The sequence below is a fragment of the Convolutriloba macropyga genome, chromosome 8, assembly GCF_964194025.1.
Source record: "Convolutriloba macropyga chromosome 8, txConMacr16.3, whole genome shotgun sequence".
In the NCBI taxonomy this organism is placed as follows: Eukaryota; Metazoa; Xenacoelomorpha; order Acoela; family Convolutidae; genus Convolutriloba; species Convolutriloba macropyga.
Window position 1 is genome coordinate 55,547,207 of NC_134475.1, and position 21,317 is coordinate 55,568,523.

At 39.0% G+C, this 21,317-nt stretch overlaps 1 protein-coding gene across 1 annotated transcript in view; it reads left to right on the plus strand.

The window, feature by feature from the left end:
• Nucleotides 1-1,062: 1,062 nt before the first annotated feature.
• Nucleotides 1,063-21,317, plus strand: part of LOC142344202 (uncharacterized) — a 59,852-nt gene continuing 39,597 nt past the window's right edge. Inside the window, exons 1-5 of the mRNA XM_075395744.1 lie at nucleotides 1,063-1,485; nucleotides 7,362-7,497; nucleotides 7,797-7,894; nucleotides 19,318-19,468; nucleotides 21,061-21,084. Coding sequence (XP_075251859.1) covers nucleotides 1,316-1,485; nucleotides 7,362-7,497; nucleotides 7,797-7,894; nucleotides 19,318-19,468; nucleotides 21,061-21,084 — 579 coding nt within the window. The 5' untranslated portion in view covers nucleotides 1,063-1,315. The remainder of the gene's footprint in view (nucleotides 1,486-7,361; nucleotides 7,498-7,796; nucleotides 7,895-19,317; nucleotides 19,469-21,060; nucleotides 21,085-21,317) is intronic.

Consider the following 21,317-nt stretch of genomic DNA (forward strand, 5'->3'; position numbering starts at 1 on the left):
CGGTAGTCAGTGTCCCAACTTGAGAAAAAAGCTTGTAGGAATATAGAATATATTAAAAAACTTCATACAGGGAAACTCGGATTTATATTCATTGAAGTGAAAAATCATACTGAGTGAAATGTGCCTCTTCTCATTTCTAAAGCATATTGTAATGCTTCTTGTTTTTTTGTTTGTGCAATTGTGTGATTGAACAATAAAATCATGAAAATTATTCTTCTTAGCCAACGCAAAAAAAATTTTCTTCTTCACAAACTGCACCTCCGCAATTTCCAAGAATGTGCTCTATTTAAGCACTCCTTTAATCTTAAACTTTTAAGAGGGAAACAGAGATGACGTCATTCAAAGAATGTGGTTTAAAACGTTCAGGAAATTGCGGAGCAAACGCTTGTTCCATGAGCTTCCACACGGTTGATAGGCAAATAACCCACAACAGTGCCCCATACTCCTCAGACTTATGTTTCAAATAATTGTGATGTAAATGAACGCATTCTTACTGTACAGGAGGATGAAAACGCCACTGGGCCGAATAGCAGCTATATATATATATATATATATATATATATATATATATATATATATAATTGTATATATATGTATATATATATATATATATATATATATATATATATATATATATATTATAATTGTATATATATGTATATATATATATATATATATATATATATATATATATACATACATACATATATATATATATATATATATATATATATATATATATACATATGGGGGTAAAAGTATTATGCCCACTAAGCTGACAGTCACTAACATGTAAATTGGTTTGACATATTTACCACTTTCAGTCTCCAAACAAAACCTCTTCCCTGGTAGATATTTCACGTGTAACGAAAGGAAAAATTGCAGGCAATTCATGGTTTAGTAGATAGTATGGTCCATTAAGAATAAATGGTCCATAAACAGAAATTATAAATTTTATGCAATCTTTTTTATGGAAAGTGAGCTCACAGATGTTTTTCAATAACTCATTTCGAACGATTCGCTCATAAATTTTGCTTCGTTTCCATTCATAATTCAATAAATCCTCGCTTTTCGTCTGAACGCTCCATTAAAACTAGTTTTCAAATAAAAACAAAGTTTGTACAATTTTGGCGCCAGCCGTATAGAGTATCATGACTCAAAAAACTTTTTGCAGCGAAGTTTAGTGAAAAGGTTCTAAAATAGCAGTTACTCGGTTGGTTATATTCGACGTAAAACTAGGAAATTTGAAGCTAGTTTTATGAAAAATTCAAACATTGTTTTTTGATAATTTTGATAACAGAGAGGGAATAAAAGAATGTTCAAGGCTGTAGCAGACGAATTAGTGAAAACTTTGTCAACTGAGAAGATGACATTGGGACTTGGACAGACAGTTGTAGCTGCCTCATCTCTCCACGAAGCAGTACACGTCAAATTGGGAACGTTCGTCATCAAAAGATTTCCTTCTTACTTCTGGCAGCCCACCACGTAAGTTGTGAACAATTTCTAGGAGTAAAAAAGAATGAGTAAAAAAAGTACAATTAGAACGCGCCAAGGGCTCATTGGTGCTTTATCTCAGTTAAGCCCTTATCGCCCCACTATAAGTATTGGTTTGCTAAATGTTTGTACAGAGTTATAGCATTCGTACAGGAGCGATTATAATGGATGTTCCGATTAATTAATTTTCAATCAAAATGATGCAAAATACTATTATTAGTAGCTTAGTAGCTGATCCCCAGAAACGTGTTTTAACTCCTGATCCGAACTGATCCTTCCCCGGCAAATTAATCTCTTGGCTGAAGGAGTCATTGCTGATCACGTTTTGTTTGAAATATTAAGACTTTTTAAGACCTGCAGTCTTGCTCGAAAACGGGATTAACAGGTAGCACTCAGTGGGAATTAAGCGTTCTTAGAGCCAATCACCTCTGTTTCAGCTCAAACTGTTTTGGAGACTTATACTTATGGTGTGAAGGGCGGTTCTTAGAGGTTGAAGACACACCCCAACTGTTATCCCCCCACTATAGCCCCCCACCACTCTGTTGCTCCCACCCCACTGTTGCCCCCTCTCCATCCCCATCAGCCTCCCGGTGCACCAACCCCCCCCCCCCCCCCCCCCGTGGCTACTGACGAACAACCGATCGCTAAAAACACGCAATTTTATACTAATTTTCACAATTTTTTCACGCTTTGTGAAAAATTTTGTGATTTTTTGAGTTTTTCAGCCCTAGACGTCAAGAAACTTCCTCTAGGGTTTTACAATAGGTTACTGTATAGTTTCTGGTGGTGTTTGAATGGTTTCAACATTTTAACATAACGAGCATTTTTTGACATAACGTGCAAATTTTTTTAAAGACTTTTTGACATTTAATTTTCATTATTCACGTCTTTCCAGACGCAGGGGCCAGAAAACACCCCTTAGGGTCTGATAATAAGTAATTGAAAAAATTCTATTTGCCATGGAATATCTTTCAATTTTTAATATGACAAACATTAGCAACTGATAAAACTTGTTTTTTTTTTTTGTTGTAATTTTTTTGATAATTTTTATCAGTTTTCAGGTTTCTCCAGACTCAAGAGCCAAGGAACCTCCTCTAGGGTTTGCAAATAGGGTACTGTATAGTTTCTAATTGTAAGGGATTGTTTTTAAAGATTTCAACACCACGAGTTTTAGCATTTTACAACACTTGCAATTTTTTTCTTTTTTTTCATTTGTTGTCATTATTCAGGTTTTTCAGCCTAACGGAAAATTTTTGCTTGGGTTTGTTAATAACTTACTGGAAAACGTTTTTGGCCATGGATTAGTTTTGACCTTTTATCACAAAATTTAGCAGTTTTTTATGCAATTTGCCATTTTTTTCGAAAAATTTTAAAAATTTTTTGTAATTTTTCAGTTTCTCCATCCTCAAGAGCCACATAACCTCCTCAAGGATTGGCTAAAGGTTACTGCATAGCTTATAGATGTAATGGAATTTTTTATGGAATGGAAGATTTTGTAATGGAAGATTTTAATATCAGCAAATTCTGAAAAATATTTGCAATTTTTTCAACTTTTTGAATCTTTTATAATTTTTCGGGCACCAGGATCTCAGTGACCTCCACCAAGGCTCGATGATGAGCTGTCACTTAGTTTCTAGAGTTAATGGAATAGTTATCAAAATTTTAATGACTCCAGCCTAAGCAATTTTTGGTAAAATTTAATTTCATTTCAAGTTTTTGGAAAATTTTTACCATATTCCAAGTTTAACGATCTTTATGAGTCAGCGAATCTCCTTAAAACTTGAAAACGCGATACTGGATATTTTCGTGAGACAATGAAATAGATTTGAAGATTTTAATATCTTGACTTTTAGCTAGATTTTGTTAAAATTTGCGATTTTTTTCATATTTTTTGAATATTTTTGTCCTTTTCCGAGTTTAAGGATCATTACTGGCCAGCAAAGCTTTTTAAGTCTTGCAGATGGGTTACTTGATATAACTCCGAAGACAGGAACTTGTTTAGCACATTTTCACTGCGAAACCTGGAAAATTTTCTTTTAAACTTTCAAACACTTTTCAAACATTTTTTGATAATTTTTGTCAGTTTTCAGGTTTCTCCAGACTCAAGAGCCAAGGAACCTCCTCTAGGACTTGCAAATAGGGTACTGTATAGTTTCTAATTGTAAGGGATTGTTTTTAAAGACTTCAACACCACGAGTTTTAGCATTATACAACACTTGCATTTTTTTTTCTTTTTTTTTCATTTGTTGTCATTATTCAGGTTTTTCATCCCAACGGAAAATTTTTGCTTGGGTTTGTTAATAAGTTACTGGAAAATGTTTTTGGCCATGGATTAGTTTTGACCTTTTATCACAAAATTTAGCAGTTTTTTATGCAAATTGCCATTTTTTTCAAAAATTTTTTCAAATTTTTTGTCATTTTTCAGTTTCTCCATCCTCAAGAGCCACATAACCTCCTCAAGTGTTGGTTAAAGGTTACTGCATAGCTTATAGATGTAATGGAATTTTTTTCAAGATTTTAATATCAGCAAATTCTGAAAAATATTTGCAATTTTTTCAACTTTTTGAATCTTTTATAATTTTTCGGGCACCAGGATCGCAGTGACCTCCACCAAGGCTCGATGATGAGCTGTCACTTAGTTTCTAGAGTTAATGGAATAGTTATCAAAATTTTAATGACTCCAGCCTAAGCAATTTTTGGTAAAATTTAATTTCATTTCAAATTTTTGGAAAATTTTTACCATATTCCAAAATTAACGATCTTTATGAGTCAGTGAAATTCCTTAAAACTTGAAAACGCGATACTGGATATTTTCGTGAGACATTGAAATAGTTTTGAAGATTTTAATATCTTGACTTTTAGCTAGAATTTGTAAAAATTTCCAATTTTTTTCATATTTTTTGAATATTTTTGTCCTTTTCTGAGTTTAAGGATCTTTACTGGCCAACAAAGCTTTTTAAGTCTTGCAGATGGGTTACTTGATATAACTCCGAAGACTGGAACTTGTTTAGCACATTTTCACTGCGAAACCTGGAAAATTTTCTTTTAAACTTTCAAACACTTTTCAAACATTTTTTGATAATTTTTGTCAGTTTTCAGGTTTCTCCAGACTCAAGAGCCAAGGAACCTCCTCTAGGACTTGCAAATAGGGTACTGTATAGTTTCTAATTGTAAGGGATTGTTTTTAAAGATTTCAACACCACGAGTTTTAGCATTATACAACACTTGTAAATTTTTTTCTTTTTTTTTCATTTGTTGTCATTATTCAGGTTTTTCAGCCCAACGGAAAATTTTTGCTTGGGTTTGTTAAAGAGTTACTGGAAAATGTTTTTGGCCATGGATTAGTTTTGACCTTTTATCACAAAATTTAGCAGTTTTTTATGCAAATTGCCATTTTTTTCAAAAATTTTTTCAAATTTTTTGTCATTTTTCAGTTTCTCCATCCTCAAGAGCCACATAACCTCCTCAAGTGTTGGTTAAAGGTTACTGCATAGCTTATAGATGTAATGGAATTTTTTTCAAGATTTTAATATCAGCAATTTCTGAAAAATATTTGCAATTTTTTTAAACTTTTTGAATGTTTTATAATTTTTCGGGCACCAGGATCTCAGAGACCTCCACCAAGGCTCGATGATGAGCTGTCACTTAGTTTCTAGAGTTAATGGAATGGTTATCAAAATTTTAATGACTCCAGCCTAAGCAATTTTTGGTAAAATTTAATTTCATTTCAAGTTTTTGGAAAATTTTTACCATATTCCAAGTTTAACGATCTTTATGAGTCAGCGAATCTCCTTAAAACTTGAAAACGCGATACTGGATATTTTCGTGAGACAATGAAATAGATTTGAAGATTTTAATATCTTGACTTTTAGCTAGATTTTGTTAAAATTTGCGATTTTTTTCATATTTTTTGAATATTTTTGTCCTTTTCCGAGTTTAAGGATCATTACTGGCCAGCAAAGCTTTTTAAGTCTTGCAGATGGGTTACTTGATATAACTCCGAAGACAGGAACTTGTTTAGCACATTTTCACTGCGAAACCTGGAAAATTTTCTTTTAAATTTTCAAACACTTTGCAATTTTTTAAAATATCAGTTTCTATTTGATTTATTTACTAACAAGGCTAGAAATCTAAAAGCTGCAGAGTCGAATCAAGCTAAAGCTAGCTTCCCTAGCTACTGTCGAAGCCAGCCGCTCGTTTAAAAGCAATTCGCCCGACGTTAGTAGGTTATGTTAAATTTTCCAATTATCGTCAAATTTCATTCAGAATTCAGATTTGCAGAACACAGCAGCTTGTATCCATAACTCATAGTTACTAATTGAATATATATCTGAAAAAAATTATGATAACGAATACCACCGATTGGTAAGATCATGGAAGCGCAATGCTTACTTCTTCCTTCTCCTAAATTTAAGGTCAGCAAAATGTTGGGTTAAGAAAAACTTCTCTGACAAAGCAATGGCATATATAGATTTTAATTGTGCTTTCCTTTATGCAAAAATTGTCCTTCATTTTATTGAAAGAAGGTAAGTTTAACGAATTGTCTGAGTAAAGACTGCAATCATTAGAAATAATTTAATCAAGTGCGCAAACTTTTCTTTTTTCCGCAAATCAAATGGCAAACTTTTTTCCTCTTTTTTCCTTGATCGGTAAATTAAAGTATTTTTTCAAACAAATTGATACTGTATATCATGCAATCTATGCTGTCAACAATTGTCTTGTTTTTTGTTGAATAAAGGTAAGACTCACGAGTTTTCTGAGTAAACTTTTTGTTTATTTTTTTGTTTATTTTTTTGTTTATTTTTGTTTATTTTTGTTTATTTTTTTAAAAGTGATACACTCTTTAGTATCAGATAGAACGTACTTCTTTATTAAAGCTTGATTGTGTTAAAAAATGAAAAAAGTCTTCAAATTCTGCTCATTTTTTAAATTGGAGACGTACAGTGATTTAATTTTTTTCTCAATTAATTTTCCAATTGTACTCATCATTCAGATGAATTAATATGAAGTCAGAGGCGTAAGCATCTAACCAATGGCGCTGAGAATTTGTGAAGAAAATTAGTAGAAATTCAGATTAAAAATTGATGAAAAGCGCACCATAGACATTTCTCCGTGCTTACTGTAGTTTATTAAATAGGTGTATTATTTCCACATAGCGAAGGTTTTTTCCAGAAGAAATGAGGTTTTATTCCTTTAAAAACACTTACATCTCAATGATTTTAGACTTTTTTGCTCTAGAGATGGCCATATTCAAACCTATGCATGATAGTGCTATTTCAGAGAAATTTTTTGTCTTACATAATTTTTTGTGGATTTTCAATTTCAGAGAAAGAAAAAATAAACAATGCGCTTCCATGATCTGACCAATTGATATTCTTCGTTTTATCGGAAACAGTTTCAAATTTACATTCAATTAGTACCCGGACCGTAGTCCCATAGTATATCAGTGGATTCCAATTGTATATCGTTGCCCCAGTACTGTATCAGTGAATCCTAAAGGTATGTTTCAACTCATTATTTGCAGTATAATTCCCATTGATGTTTTTTTCCTGAAAACAGACTGAGCGTCTTTGGTTTTGATTCCCACTATGTTCATAGTACTATCATGACAAATTATGAAAATTTCGAAAAAAATGTTGAAATTTTGGGCGATGCACTTTTTGAGCATGACGATGACTAACAATCTAAAAACGTTGCAAGAAACGAATTAAGCACGAGTTATCGAGACAACCTGCTTTATGAGTGAACAAAATAGTATCCAACCACAACTCCGATGAATTCATATGCGACCTCGCAACGATACAGGGATTTGTTTCGACTCCAAATCTCGGATCTTAGAAGAGTTTTATTGTCATCTTTTGTTACAGGTATGAGTACCTGGCGCCCCTGCGAGTGTGCTTCGACGAGTCAAAGAACCCTAAACAGTCTGTAGTGCTCGAGGAGATAAACAAAACAATTGATATGAGCACTAAAACGAGTGCTAATGTTTCTACACTTCAAGTCGTAAGTTGAAAATAGAGTTTCTTCTCAATTGATAACTCACAGTCAATAATTGATACCAAATATGCACTAACTGTCTATTCGGAACCAAAAAATGGGTTGGTTAGTTGAAATATACCTGAAAAATATCCCATAAACCTGAAAAATATCCGTCAAAAGGAAATCAATACCTCGTCTCAGGATTCAAGAAAAACAAAAGACCTGAAAATTCATAATTTAAAGCGCAGATCCTTGCATTGTGTAGCAGTAAATGCTGCGTCAACGCATTGAATTGTTGAAGAGCTTTCTTTGCTTTGCTTCAGATTGGAGTGACTGGTACTTCTAACCACTCTTACAGGATAGAGTGTGACCTTGGCCAAGTGAACAGAAGGGAGCTTGACAATGTCGCCATCTCAAACTAGTTATTATTTATTATTTAACTTAGTCTGATACAAGCTGGCTATAAATATGTGTGAATCATTTCTGAAAATGTTGGAGAACTCAGGAACTATCAAGGGAATTTGTTTAATTTTTTACATGGCCTTTAAGATACAACTAAATTGGGAAGACTCTTGTCAAAGAAAACGACACATACATCTGTGTCTATTTTTAATTGCTTTTAATTAAAACGAACTCAACTCATCTATTTAGTTTTGATGCAAGGCCGTTTAGTTTTGATACATGTTCCACTGTCACTTCTTATTTCTTCAATGATATAAAAGAAAAGTTTTCAAATAACTTAACAAAAATTATAAACAGTTCCCGCAACAAGCTAAATTGAGAGTTAATCTGACAGCAGCCTAGTGTTTCTAAACTTCGATATTATGGATCAGAATGATCATGGGAAGAACAAAACATAAAACTGTATGGGTGAAACACACTATCGAATACGTTCAATTCTCAAGCACGATAAAGGCAACTGTGTATAAACGATTCAAGGCATAACTATCTTCCACAACGTATAACGGCAAAAAAACCCCTCTCAATGGCCCGGCAAATCTAGCTTGATTTTTTTTAGCAGGTATTAGTCTAGGTCACCGATTTAAACTAATCTGTTCAAAAAACCGAATTTGTTAGGCTAAGCGATCAGTTTTGAGCCATTTTGGAAGTTATTCTTAGTGGGAAATCGGCCCTTGTATTTCTCAGAAATAATACGTATGTTGCATTTAGAACGGAAAATCTAAGCGAAAATTTTGATATAATACGCACAAAAATTCTCTATCTAGTGATATAATTTATTCAATTCAATTTACTCGGTAACATTCTCCGGCCCGGAAGAAAATGTTGGGAGGATTGGTACAAGCTTAACGAGTGGGCGGACGAGCGATCCGGCTGACGTGCGTAAGACGGCGGAGCGGGCGACGCTGTCGGAGCCGTACCGAAAATCTTCAATCCGAGCAGTTGGATAGTAACCCCTAGGGTTGCTTTTTTCAACTATCCAAACTAAATCACCGACCTTGAGGTGGTGCTCGGCAGGCGTCTGCCACTTAGATCTACGGTTCAGTGCAGGTACATACTCCTTGAGCCAACGTGCCCAAATTGCGTTGGCGTATGACTGTGCACGGGCGTACCGCTTACGATGATCAAACTCGTCGACGCCAACGATGGACGGAATTCTGGTTGCTTGGTTACCGAGTAGAAAATGATTAGGTGTTATTGCGGACGGGTTGGCGCTTACGGGCGTTAAGGGACGTGAGTTTAGTGCGTATTCGACCAGACAAAAGGTAGTGTTCAACACCTCATCTGTGAGGCGACGCGTACCGAGGATAGTGTACAGTACTCTTTTAAAACTACGAACTAACCTCTCCCAGATGCCACCTTGGTGTGGCGCACTGGGTGGATTGAACCTCCACTTAATGCCCTAATGTGCAAGTTCGGCAGCGATGTTAAGCGTATTCCATTTTTCTACACATTCACGGAGCTCTTTCTCCGCTCCAATGAAGTTCGTACCATTATCAGACCAAATCATAGCAGGAGTACCCCGACGGGAGACGAACCGCTCCACTCCCATTACACAGGAACTAGTGTCCATGGACGGGACAACTTCAACATGGACAGCACGAGTAGTGAGACAAGTGAAAGGAAATCCCCACCTCTTCTCGGTAGTCCGACGAACTGTGACGTAGAATGGGCCGAAGTAATCAACCCCGGTGTTGGTAAAGGGAGGAGACTGGTATGCGAGTCTCTCCTTTGGGAGGTCTGCCATGATAGGTTGAATGGTTGCTGCACGGAATTTGATGGAACGCAGTGTAGAACGTAGTTTTAGGATAGCATAACGTTCTTGTACCTTTGACCTTAAGTAATCGATGCCCTGATGATGGTTCTTCAAATGAGTATGCCGCAGAAACAGTTTAACAAAAGTACGACGCGTATCCAGCACGATAGGATGCCTAGTGTCAAAGTCAATTTCCACTAGCCGTCGGAGTCGACCAGAGGAACGGATGAGACCATGAGGTCCAATAAACGGGGTAAACTGAGCAATGCGGCTGCTCTTCTTAACGGATTTGTTGTCAAGAAGATCCTTTCTTTCAGTATTAAAGGACTCTCCTTGAACCAAGTACTGGAGATGACGCTCGGCTTCGTCAAGCTCAACAGGGTCGGCTATGCTGCCGTCTGCGGTACGGTAACTTTCATGAGATGGTAAAAGACGGAGCACATATGCGGTGACACGAAGTAATTTTTGATAAGAACTGAACTTATCAGACAGGATCAGATTAAAGCTTTGTTCCTTTGGGGAATTGGTTACAGATGCGGCTAAAGATGAGATGGAGTCATCATCTTGTTCCTTGGTTACAACGCCGAGCTTGATGTTATCAACGACGTCAGTATTTGGTACAAAAGGGAATTGCTTAGTTCTCAAGAAGTCAGGACCCCTCACCCAGCTACTTGATTGCAAAATTTCAGCGGACATACCACGCGTGCCAGCATCTGCCGGATTATCACAAGTGTCGACGTGGTTCCATTGGTCAACGCTGGTGTTCTCCAGGATTTCACTAACCCGATTTGCAATGAAGATGCGGTGTTTGTTTGTTGAGTTTATCCACTGCAAGACGATGGTACTATCTGTCCACATAAAGACTTTATCCACAGTAACCGTTAATGCTCGACAGATTTCCCTTTTTAAACGGGCAGCGAGAAGAGCGGCTTGTAATTCCAACTTAGGATCTGTCATTACCTTCATAGGTGCAACACGGGACTTGCCCAAGACAAACGCCAGCTCTGATTTAATATCCCCGGAGTTGCAAGTTACTTGAGCCCTAAGAAAACCTTCTGCACTAAATACGTCTTGCGAGCTATCACCAAACATGTGGAGTTCAAGGTGTTGGAATGTTCCGGAAAAGTAACTTCTCGGTATAGTGATCTCAGCTAACCGCGGCAGTTCAACACACCAAGCAAGGAATCTGTCAACTGTGTCTTTGGGTAACTCGTCATCCGAACTTTGTCCATTGACACGCCAAATGTCTTTCAAGATTAACCGAGCACCAACAGTGAACGGTGCGACAAGACCAATTGGGTCGTAGACCTTTGACACGAGACTCAAGACCAAGCGCTGTGTTAAACTTTTCGTGATGGTGCTGTTAGTACCCCTACTCACAACCAGAGTATCGTTGTTGTGATCCCACTTAAGCCCAAGCACGTGCATTGATTCCTCCTTGGATGAAACGATGACCTTCGGTTCAGTGGATTGAGCAGACCCATCAATTCTGTCAGCCAGATCTGCTACATTGCTTACAAACTTAGTAAGCTTGAACCCACCTAGATGGAGAAGATGTACCAATTCCTTCGACCTAATGAGGGCCCTCTCGGGGGATTCCACAGAGTCCAAGTAATCGTCCATGTTGAAGTTCTCAAGGACGGCTTTCGCAGCTTCTGGGTAATCCTTAGCATTATCGCGTGCCGTGCGCTGAAGTGCGTAGTTGGCGCAGGTGGGCGAATCTTTTGCCCCAAAGATGTGGCGCGTATACTGGTGTACCACAAAATTTGATGTGGGGTCCTCCCGCCACAAAAAGCGCAATGATGGTTGATCACATGGCAACACTCCAACTTGGAGGAACATTCCCTCGATGTCGGCGGATACTGCAAATGGATGTTGTGTGAACCGTAGGAGTACATAGATTAGGTTTTGCAGTAGGTCAGGTCCGGTGAGTAATGACCTATTAAGAGATGCGCCATGGAATTTTGCTGCTCCGTTTAGTACCCTACGAACCTTGCCCGGCTTGTTCGGGTTAACAACCGGATGGTGTGGTAGGTACCACTCTCGTTCCGAGCGACTTTCCACCTTATGAGCATCTTTGACCCTTACTACGTAGCCTTTGTCTAAGTCCTCTTTGATTGTATTCGAGTACTTTTCCCTTAAAGTCTGGTCTTTCGTAAGCCGCTTTTCCAAAGATTTTAATTGAACAAGTGCTGAGAAGTAATTGTTGGGGAGTTCGATGTTATCTTCAGCCCATAGCATTCCTACATCGTACCTTTTTCCATTATGCACGTTGGTGTTTTCAAGAATTTCATGCGCACGCGCATCCGAGGCGGATCGTGGATCTACTTGCTTAAGTGCGCCGTACGACTCCATGTCGTACCAAGATTTTACCTGACTCGCAAGTTCAAAATCCTGCTCCATATTAGCTTTGAAACAAGTCGAGACTAAACCCGAAGACGACGGTAGAGGGCCGCTTAGAACCCAACCTATGGGCAAGCGAACAGCGAAGGGCGAGGAATTCTCGTCGGCAGCGAAGTACTCTAACGGGCGGATGGCATGATACACATCCTGTCCAAGTATCATCTCGATGTTTCCATAGCAATATGTAACTGGGTCTAGGACTGCTAGGTGCGGGTATGTTTCCTGAAGTGCTTTAATGTTGATGACATCGGCGCCTACATTTAAATCTTCCTTTACGTAAGGGCTTACTTTAAATGGTTCAAATGCTTGGTTGTCGCGTGGTGTTACAATTAGTTCAACTAACTTAGTGTCTACAACCTCCTCGGTATTTATACCCTTGACTGTTAGTTTCAATGCTGTACCGTGCAAACCAAGTCTATTTGCAAGATCATTGGACACCCAAGAGTTACTGCAAGCGGTATCACACAAAACTGAAGCCGTGGTATCTTTACCGGAGGAGCTCTTCAACTGTAATTCAGTCACCTGAAGGAGGCCTTTCTCATTACTTACAGATGACAAAGTAGTGGTCTTACTCGATGATTGGACACTAGAAAGTTTACTTTGATTTGCGCCGGCATTAGAATTACTATTGTTATTGTTTGACGGGGATTTTGATGGATAAACACTCTCAGCTCCATGGAGAAGTGTATTATGGGAGCTGTTACATCCGTCTTTCCTGCATTTCCTGGGATTTGAGCATTGCCTAAACATATGCTTTTCTCTCAAACATGAGAAACACAGTTTTGCTTCCGCCACAACCTTTGCTCATTGAGTGGGAGACTTTTCTTTAAATACCCTACACTCCCAGATGCGATGATTGCCTTTACACACGATGCAGCGAGGGGTTGCAGGCGTTGCCGATGTTGAGGCTGGTCTCTGAGTGCCCTTAGTTTGTGTATTAGCAGCAAAAGTTCTTGAGGCAACTTTGGTCTTTACTACTGAGTTGGTGTTATCCACAGTTCTTGCCTTCGATGAAGTTTGTTTCATTAAATCGTGTGCCCCGGCCTTCTCCTTCAACCAATCGTTGAAGTCAAGGAGTGTTGGCTTTACCCAATGTTTCTTCACTGTGAAGAGTGACCAAGACTCTTTCAGATTGGGCGGCAATTTTTGCACAGCCGTGTTGAGAAGTGAGGCGCTCTTAAGGTCTGAGTAGTATGAGAGTGATTTAAAGACCCCTACAAGACTTGAAATTGTTGCAGAATAGTTTATGATGTTATCACTATTGTGCATCTTAAGTGGAGGGAAAGAGCTGAGTTTGTCTAAGTGTGAACTGACTACTGCCTGTGGTTGGCCAAATTTACGTTCGAGTGTCTTAAGTGCGTCCTTATACATTACACCACAGTATGCGAACTCAGCGATGGCGATTTTAGCTTTTCCAGTTACAAGAGTTTTTAAGTATGTTAACTTGACATCATCAGTCAAGGACTGTGCGTCTATGGCGCTTTAAAATTGTCCGAACCATTCGTGCCACTGCAGTGGATCACCATTGTACTGTGACAATTTCCACTCGGGCAGTGGATCGTTCTTCTTACAAGTAATTGCCTCCGCCAACTGCTTTATCAAGTCCGCAGAGTCCAAAGAAGGAGCCGAAGGTGTGGGATGCGGCGGTCCACCCCAACACAACGGGTTCGGACCGGTAGCTCCATACGTTGGCGGAATGATCGGAGTGACAAAGGTGGGGCGGTACCTGCGGAAGAACTAAATGGATTCGCTTTTATGAAGTCTGATGTTACGTAATTTTGAGCGCCTGCTGCTGCTTGTACATGAGGGGAGCGTTGCGATGTAGATATATGAGGGTTGATTAACGGAGCCGGTTGTACGGTGTATAAATTTGCAGATGTACGTACAAGTGGTGCTGCATTAGGTGGGACTGCTGCCGGAAAACGCCAGACATTTGGATCTGGAGGAAAAGGAGGTGCGTGGGTTATGGGTACAAAGTTTTGGGGCTGGAAACTCTTTTGTGGAGGTGGTGGATGAATTAATTGAGGCACGAAATTGTTTGCGGAGGAAATGAATGGTGCAGGAGGAGAAAGGGGGTAACAGGTTGACATTATTCGCCACGGGGTTTGTGGCTTGTAATGGGGGTGCTTGTGGCGGCGAAGGAGGAAAGGGGAATGCTGTTGGGATTAACGGAAAATGCGGTGGTGCGGGGTTTAGGACGGGGGATGGGGGGCTGGTACCTTTATGTGTGCTTGTTGCGGATTAAGTGCGAGCGGAGCATTAACGAGTGTGTTTTTAGTTGGTGAACGCGGAGGGCTGACTATATTCAACTGTCCCGGCATGCTCGACCTGCGCGGGAATTGATGATCTAACTGTAAACCATCGAAGTGCATTGTTGCTTCAGACAGTTGTCGGGCTGTGTTTGGGCCGTTTAGTTGAGTTGGCATACCAAAGTTTATTGGTGATGGAGGCGTATTTTGAGGCTGCTGCTGCTCTTGCATGATGTTGTTTGGCATCATTGGTTACATTGGTTCTACTACTTGGTTCTTGCGGCTCATGGACAGGGAGGTTGATGTTGGCCTCAACTTGACCATGTGTATTGAAATTGGAGTGTGAGTTTGGAAGTTGAGTTGAAGAAGGTCGTTGGACAATTGCTCGGTTGGATTGGGCGATGGAACCAGAAAAGTGCAAACTCGGTTCATTTGCAACATCTGCCATGTTTCCGGCCGGTGACGAATTAACCCAATCTTGAACAAGTTTCTTGCTCTTGACTGAACTTCTTTCCGTAAAGAGCCCACTCATTTTGCCCGTACCAGACCCGTCTGCTGATGATTTTCTCATCAACTCAATTTCCTCAATTGCTGCAGCAGCTACTTCCTTGCGATGATCCTCCTCAAGCTGCTCAATTTCCAATTCCCGCAATTTCGTTTGTTTTTCAATTTCGAGACGCTGTCTAGCAATGCGAAGCTTTGCTTCATGTTGTTTCTCAAGTTCCTCCCTTTTGAGTCTTGATAGTTCTAAGTCTCGTCGACGCTGACTTGATCTTTTTGAGGAAGTCATATGTGAACTTGATTTTGAATGGCGAGAGGTATACTGCTCTGCTGTCTCTTTGTCATGGACCGAATTGATATACCCTCGAGCAGCAGCAATGAACTCATCAGTTTTCTTTGTTACAGTCTCTAACCATTTTTCAAGGTTCTTACAGGCAGCATCTGGACCTTCAGTCCTTTGTGCCAGATCAAAGAGCTCTTCGTTCTTATCAACTACTCTAGTAAAAGCATCTTTGCACTTCACAATCAGACGTTCGATCTTAACTTTCCTGTCTTGCTTATCCAAAGCGTTGTTAATTTCACCATAAATGTTATTTAGTTCAGCCTCTAATTTTGCCCTCGCACTATAAAGTTTGTTAAATTTGTCCTGCAAAGTTGTCATGATCTTAAGAAAAACAGGAACCAAAAGTTTAATTTAGTACTACTATAAAGTACACAGACATGCAACAGCACAACACAAATGGGTTGTACCGAGCCCTAATGTGACGGTTTGCCTAGCAAACCGCCAAAGAGCAAAGATGTTCGTCGAGTACAATAGTACCCGGCGAAAGAAAGAAAGAACGGTGCGCAGGAAGCGCGAAACGGGACAGAACGGGAGACGGAACGGACGGGAAGAGACGCCGAACGAGTAACGCACGGCGCAACGGGAAACCGGACGGACAAACGGAAACGTCGGGCGGATGGCGCGCGACGAAACGGGAAAACGGCACGGGCGGGGCGGAAACGTCGGGCGGATGGCGCGCGACGAAACGGGAAAACGGCACGGAGGAGAAGGGAACGTCGAGCGGGTAGCGCGCGACGGGACGGGAAGCCGAGATAGCACGGGAGGGAGACGGTAAACCACAAGCGAGGTGGCGGGAAGATCAATGCTAGCAGACCACAGCAATGAACTCAACCAAACAAACTAGCCGTAACTGCAGAATAAACTTAAGTCACACCCTAGAAAGACGGAGAGAAGCTACTGTCAGGTAACCTAGCACAAAACATTATGGGGCTTTATCTACGGCATCAAAACATCAGAGATGAAACAGTTTACGGCAACGATGTAGTATAACCAAAAGTCGAAAAGTTCAGGAAATTTACTAGCCGTAACTCCCGAACAAACTTAAGTCACACCCTAGCAAACCACCATACCCAGACAACAAAAAAGCATACTACAAAAATTAGTAAAGCTATAACAAATTGCTAGCAAACAAGTGTGGTGAAAGTCAGGAAACAAACCAGCCGTAACTCCAGAAAGAACTTAAGTCACTCCCTAGCAAGGAACGAGACTAAACAACAAAGCAGCATACTAGCAGAAAGAAATTTTACTACAGGAAAACTCAACATACTACATCATACAACAAATAAACGGGGAATAGAAGGAAGCAAAGTGACACGGAAACAAAAGGACGGAAGCGGAAAATGAAACCAGATAACCTGCGGAAAACGGACGGTAGTGAAAAACTTGAAGAATGGGGAGAGCGAAACGTTTAGTAAAGCGCTATCGGAGAGAACCAATCACAAACTAACCCGTAACTCGTGAGTTAACTAAGTCACACCGCCAGTCAGCGGGTAGACTTCCACAAACGCGCAAGACTAAGTGACATTCAGGTTATCAAAGGCTTGTGTGAGTTCCGCCTCCTCGAACGCATGACGGCTGCGAAGCGTTTTACGACGGCGCTTTGAAAGTTTCTTCGGTCGGGAGCGTGTTATCAAGGACCGGAGGTTGTTCTTATGAGCTCAGACTATAGTGAGTGTTTTCAGCTCAAGCGCAGGCCTTTGGTGTAATGCTCTGTACTCTTTAAGTAAACTAAGATCTTTCTGTTTACGTTTAGACACAATGTCTTTCACTAAATGGATGGTAACTAGAGTTTTACGCTTGAGCTGATTGTAAATATCAGGATTTCCCTCTCTGGGGCAATACACTATAGCTTCTATGCGCTCCTGATACTTTTCAAGCACTTCAATAAGCTGCGAAGGTGTTAAAGGCTTATTGTTGTTACTGCGATGACGGGACAATGAATTGTTCACCACATCATGCCAAATAACTAGCCTCTTTTTATCACGGAAGAAGTGACTCAATTGAAATTGCGCGGTTTTTCGGACTTTCAAAGCGTTAGGATTAAAACTCAGACCCAGTAATGCGTAAATTCCTTTTTTATAATGGTCTTGTAACGCTTGAGGCAAGGTTTTTATGGCGTGATGCAGTGAACTTGCAGCTAAAATGAAAACCATATAATGTTTTTACAACATAATTGATTTGAGCTTTGCTCAAACTCCGAACCTTGATGTTAAATGCACGATTTTCACGAGTTACCAAGAATAAGCGCCTGTTTGCAAAAAAAATCAGTTATATGATTCTTTTTTTCAAAATTTGAAAGTCTTGACCAAACTCTTAATTCTACCCTTTTTTATACAAATGTTCGATCCGCCATCTATCAACCCTTTATATAAATTCTTTGCAAAATTTCATCAAGTTTGGTCAATTTTTTCAAACTTTTTTTTTGCTTCGCGAGATATAAGGTGAATACAGCCTTTTTGCATTTCGGAGATACCAATACGTACTACTGCTAATTGTTCAAATATCGGCCAATTTTTTTTTCAAATTTGATGAATTTTTTATTTTGACAAACAAAACAAATGGGTTAGGTTATCGGTGACCAGGGGGTTGAAAATAACGGATTAGAGGAAATGAAACCAAAAAAATAAGGGGGGTTACTAGATTTGCAATCTAGTGTCGCCTGCACATCTGCTGATTTTTTGTTTGCCTCCAGTCCAGTCTTCAACTTCTTATCTGTTGGGGATTTTCCAATTGAATTGGTTGTTGCAGAGTTTGTCTGTTATTGCCTGTCTATTCTTGTCTCGAGTATGGTTCTTGCTTCATTGGGTGTCGTTCTATGATTCAGAGCATCGATCCACAACTGTCTGGAGTCATAATGGAAGTCCGTAGGCATTAAAACCGCCAATCCATACGTCACAATCGAAGTTCAGTAAGCGCGAGAGCATAAACTATAAACTCAAGGGATAGATTATGAAGTACACTTGAAGAGGGAATATACGATTCAAGGGCTTGCCTTGCATCTACGCTCATCGTGCATAAACCTATTTAATGTTTATCACAACAATTAGGCTAAACCTGAGAAGCCGAAGCGGCACCTAAAATGTGGGTGAAACACACTATCGAATTCGTTCAATTCTCAAGCACGATAAAGGCAACTGTGTATAAACGATTCAAGGCATAACTATCTTCCACAACGCATAACGGCAAAAAAAACCCTCTCAATGGCCCGGCAAATCTAGCTTGATCTTTTTTTAGCAGGTATTAGTCTAGGTCACCTATTTAAACTAATCTGTTCAAAAAACCGAATTTGTTAGGCTAAGCGATCAGTTTTGAGACATTTTGGAAGTTATTCTTAGTGGGAAATCGGCCTTTGTATTTCTCAGAAATAATACGTATGTTGCATTTAGAACGGAAAATCTAAGCGAAAGTTTTGATATAATGCGCAAAAAAATTCTCTATCTAGTGATATAATTTATTCAATTCAATTTACTTGGTAACAAACTGAGAAGCGCATTTTATTATGCATCATTTTGGAAAATTGATTCATTATTAACAAAATACGGAATTTTCTTCCCGTTTAGCTGAAAAAAGTTAATGCAAATAATTTTGAGCTTCGGCGATGATTAGTCATTGCAATGTTCAATGTTCAAACACGTTCCAGCGTGTTTAAACTTGCATTCTTTCCAATACTCCAAAGTTGACTTTTGATGTGGATAACGGAGGTTTTTCTGAATATCTTGATGAAGCAGATAGTTTCATGTCGAATGAAACGAAAAAACTTATTTATTTGTTTTTCAGAGGCGGTAAAGTTTCTGAATTTTGAGCTCATATTTTCAACATGCCAAGACGCAGAACATTTTGTGCGGCAAGAATTTCTCCGCCTTGCGTTCATTTTAGTTGTTGAATAAAATGAAAAATTTCGATACTTTTAAACTCTGAAGCCTTAAAACTAAATCTGTTCGTTATTTAAATTTATTTAAACAACATTTTTTAAATTGCTATATCATCAGATCTCCCTACAGTCCCCGGAACAACAAGTTTCACAAGCGACAAATAAAAATACTTATTTTTAGAGCAGTCTTATTATACATTATTGATATGTGTTGATTTTGTGTTGAGTTAATCTGAGACTTAAAATTGGGTTGTTCTTTTAGTGTGGTACCTCCTGCAGCTGTTCGTGAATTGAGCAAAACAACAGGAAAGAAGACGCTCGCATTTGTGAGCAAAGTGTTTGCAAATGAGAGCCAGGCTACCATCACTCTTGTCCAGAAGGAAAAGGAAGCTGGTGGGGCGTCTGCTTCTAAGGTTAAAAACCCCAACCCCTAGCCAGTCATCTTGCATCTTTTTGGTTTTTTTGGAGGGGGGGGGGGGGGGTAAAATTTAAAAACTCCCCTCACTACCCCCTTACCCTCATACCCCCCATTACACCCTTATTCTTACATTGTTTTAACACCCCTAGACAATTACCCCCACTCTTACATCAGTTTGGGGGTAATCAGGGGGGGGGGGGGGGGTTTGTTCATGCCTTTCCGGTGCACCAGTGGAAATTATGGCAATCCCATTAACAGCCACAACCAAACTTGATAAACACGGAATAGCGTTTGTATGTTCTCGAATCTTAATGTCCAATTGAGTATCGTTTTCAATAAAATCTTTGTGCACCACATCCAAAAAGTAGACCCCACCAGACCCAATACCACGTCAGTATTTGCATCGGACAAAAATAATGAACAAATTGGTTTGTTCAGTAAAAACTTAGTAAAGATCAATCATCACGCATAATTTTTATAATCAAATAACGCAACACAAAATCTTCAATAACTCCCTAAATTCAAAGGCAAATTGAACCAAGCACAGAAACACAGTGATTTAGAACCGTCATTATGTTGACTTTAACACCCTATTTAGTACGATTTTTTTGGTTTTAATTTCGTTGTTATATGAGCTAGTGCCCATTCCATATTTTGGATTATTCATATGCCGAGCCAATCGGACAACTTGTTCATTTTCTTAACAACCAAACCACACACATTGGTAAAACCATCTTGGAACTAACGGTGGGCATAATGGGTTGGTTGGTTTGACTGAAACCGTTTGCCTCCGTCCTGATTGCTACTTCGGTTACAAATCTTTATTCTGCACAGTCTGAATAGTTGAAAAATACAACAGCTTGGTAACTTTGAAAAGCAAAAATTTGAAAAGCCCTAAATAAATCTCAATCTCTGCTTACTTGAGGTATTGTTTGAGGTATACTTACCTCGGGTATTGCTTGACGTTTGGCATCAGCATTGAAGCTGCAAAGGAGAATAGTCCAAAAATTATACTGAAAATAGGGCATATCAGGGAATCTTTCAAAAGTCAAAAATTTTGCATTTTTTGGCAAAATTGTACTTGTCCTTGAAATCAATTTGCAAGTCTAGCCAAGTTGTGACCAAGATTTCGTAGACGTAAAACTTGTATTTATAAACACAGGTTTTACAAGTACACCTATTTTTGGCTAAAATTGGAGCTGGAGTTGAAGGTTGATTTCCAAAAGGCAAAATAGACTTGCAATTAGACGTGCCCAGTACTAATATAGACTAGGATTTAAGCAAGGCCCCTAATTAAAAAAATGAAACCATCATCAGACTTCAGCCAAATTCAGGTGTGAGGTTAGATAAAATTAGGCCAAATAAATTTGTATTAGTATTATATCCATCTAATGATGAAATTTTAACTGCTAAGTTGACTATTTAAGCAAACTGGAACTCATAAAATCCACCTGAACCCTTTTTGATCGTGCAGTTTGTACCTAGTAGGGCTTCTCATTAGGCGTGGAATTTGAGGTTAAATGCAAATTTGACAGATTTCATGTGTTTCAACTACTTTGAGCGAAGACATCTTTGTGTCTGTTTCAGGGTTCCTGTGAGGCTGGAGCAAGTAAGTTTATACAGAATTCAACCAAGAAAGACGAAACTTAATAAAAAGATAAATTATTTTTGTCGTATCGGTCTAGTCGAAAGCATCGATTCCGTCCGTTGAACCGACCTTTTTATATTGTGATGCTACTGAATTGCGCATCCAGTGAAGAAGATAAATTCTAACAAACAGTGAGCGTTTAGGTTACTGAATATATTTTTGCAGATAAAGCTACAAAAAAAGCTGGTCTTTCTCA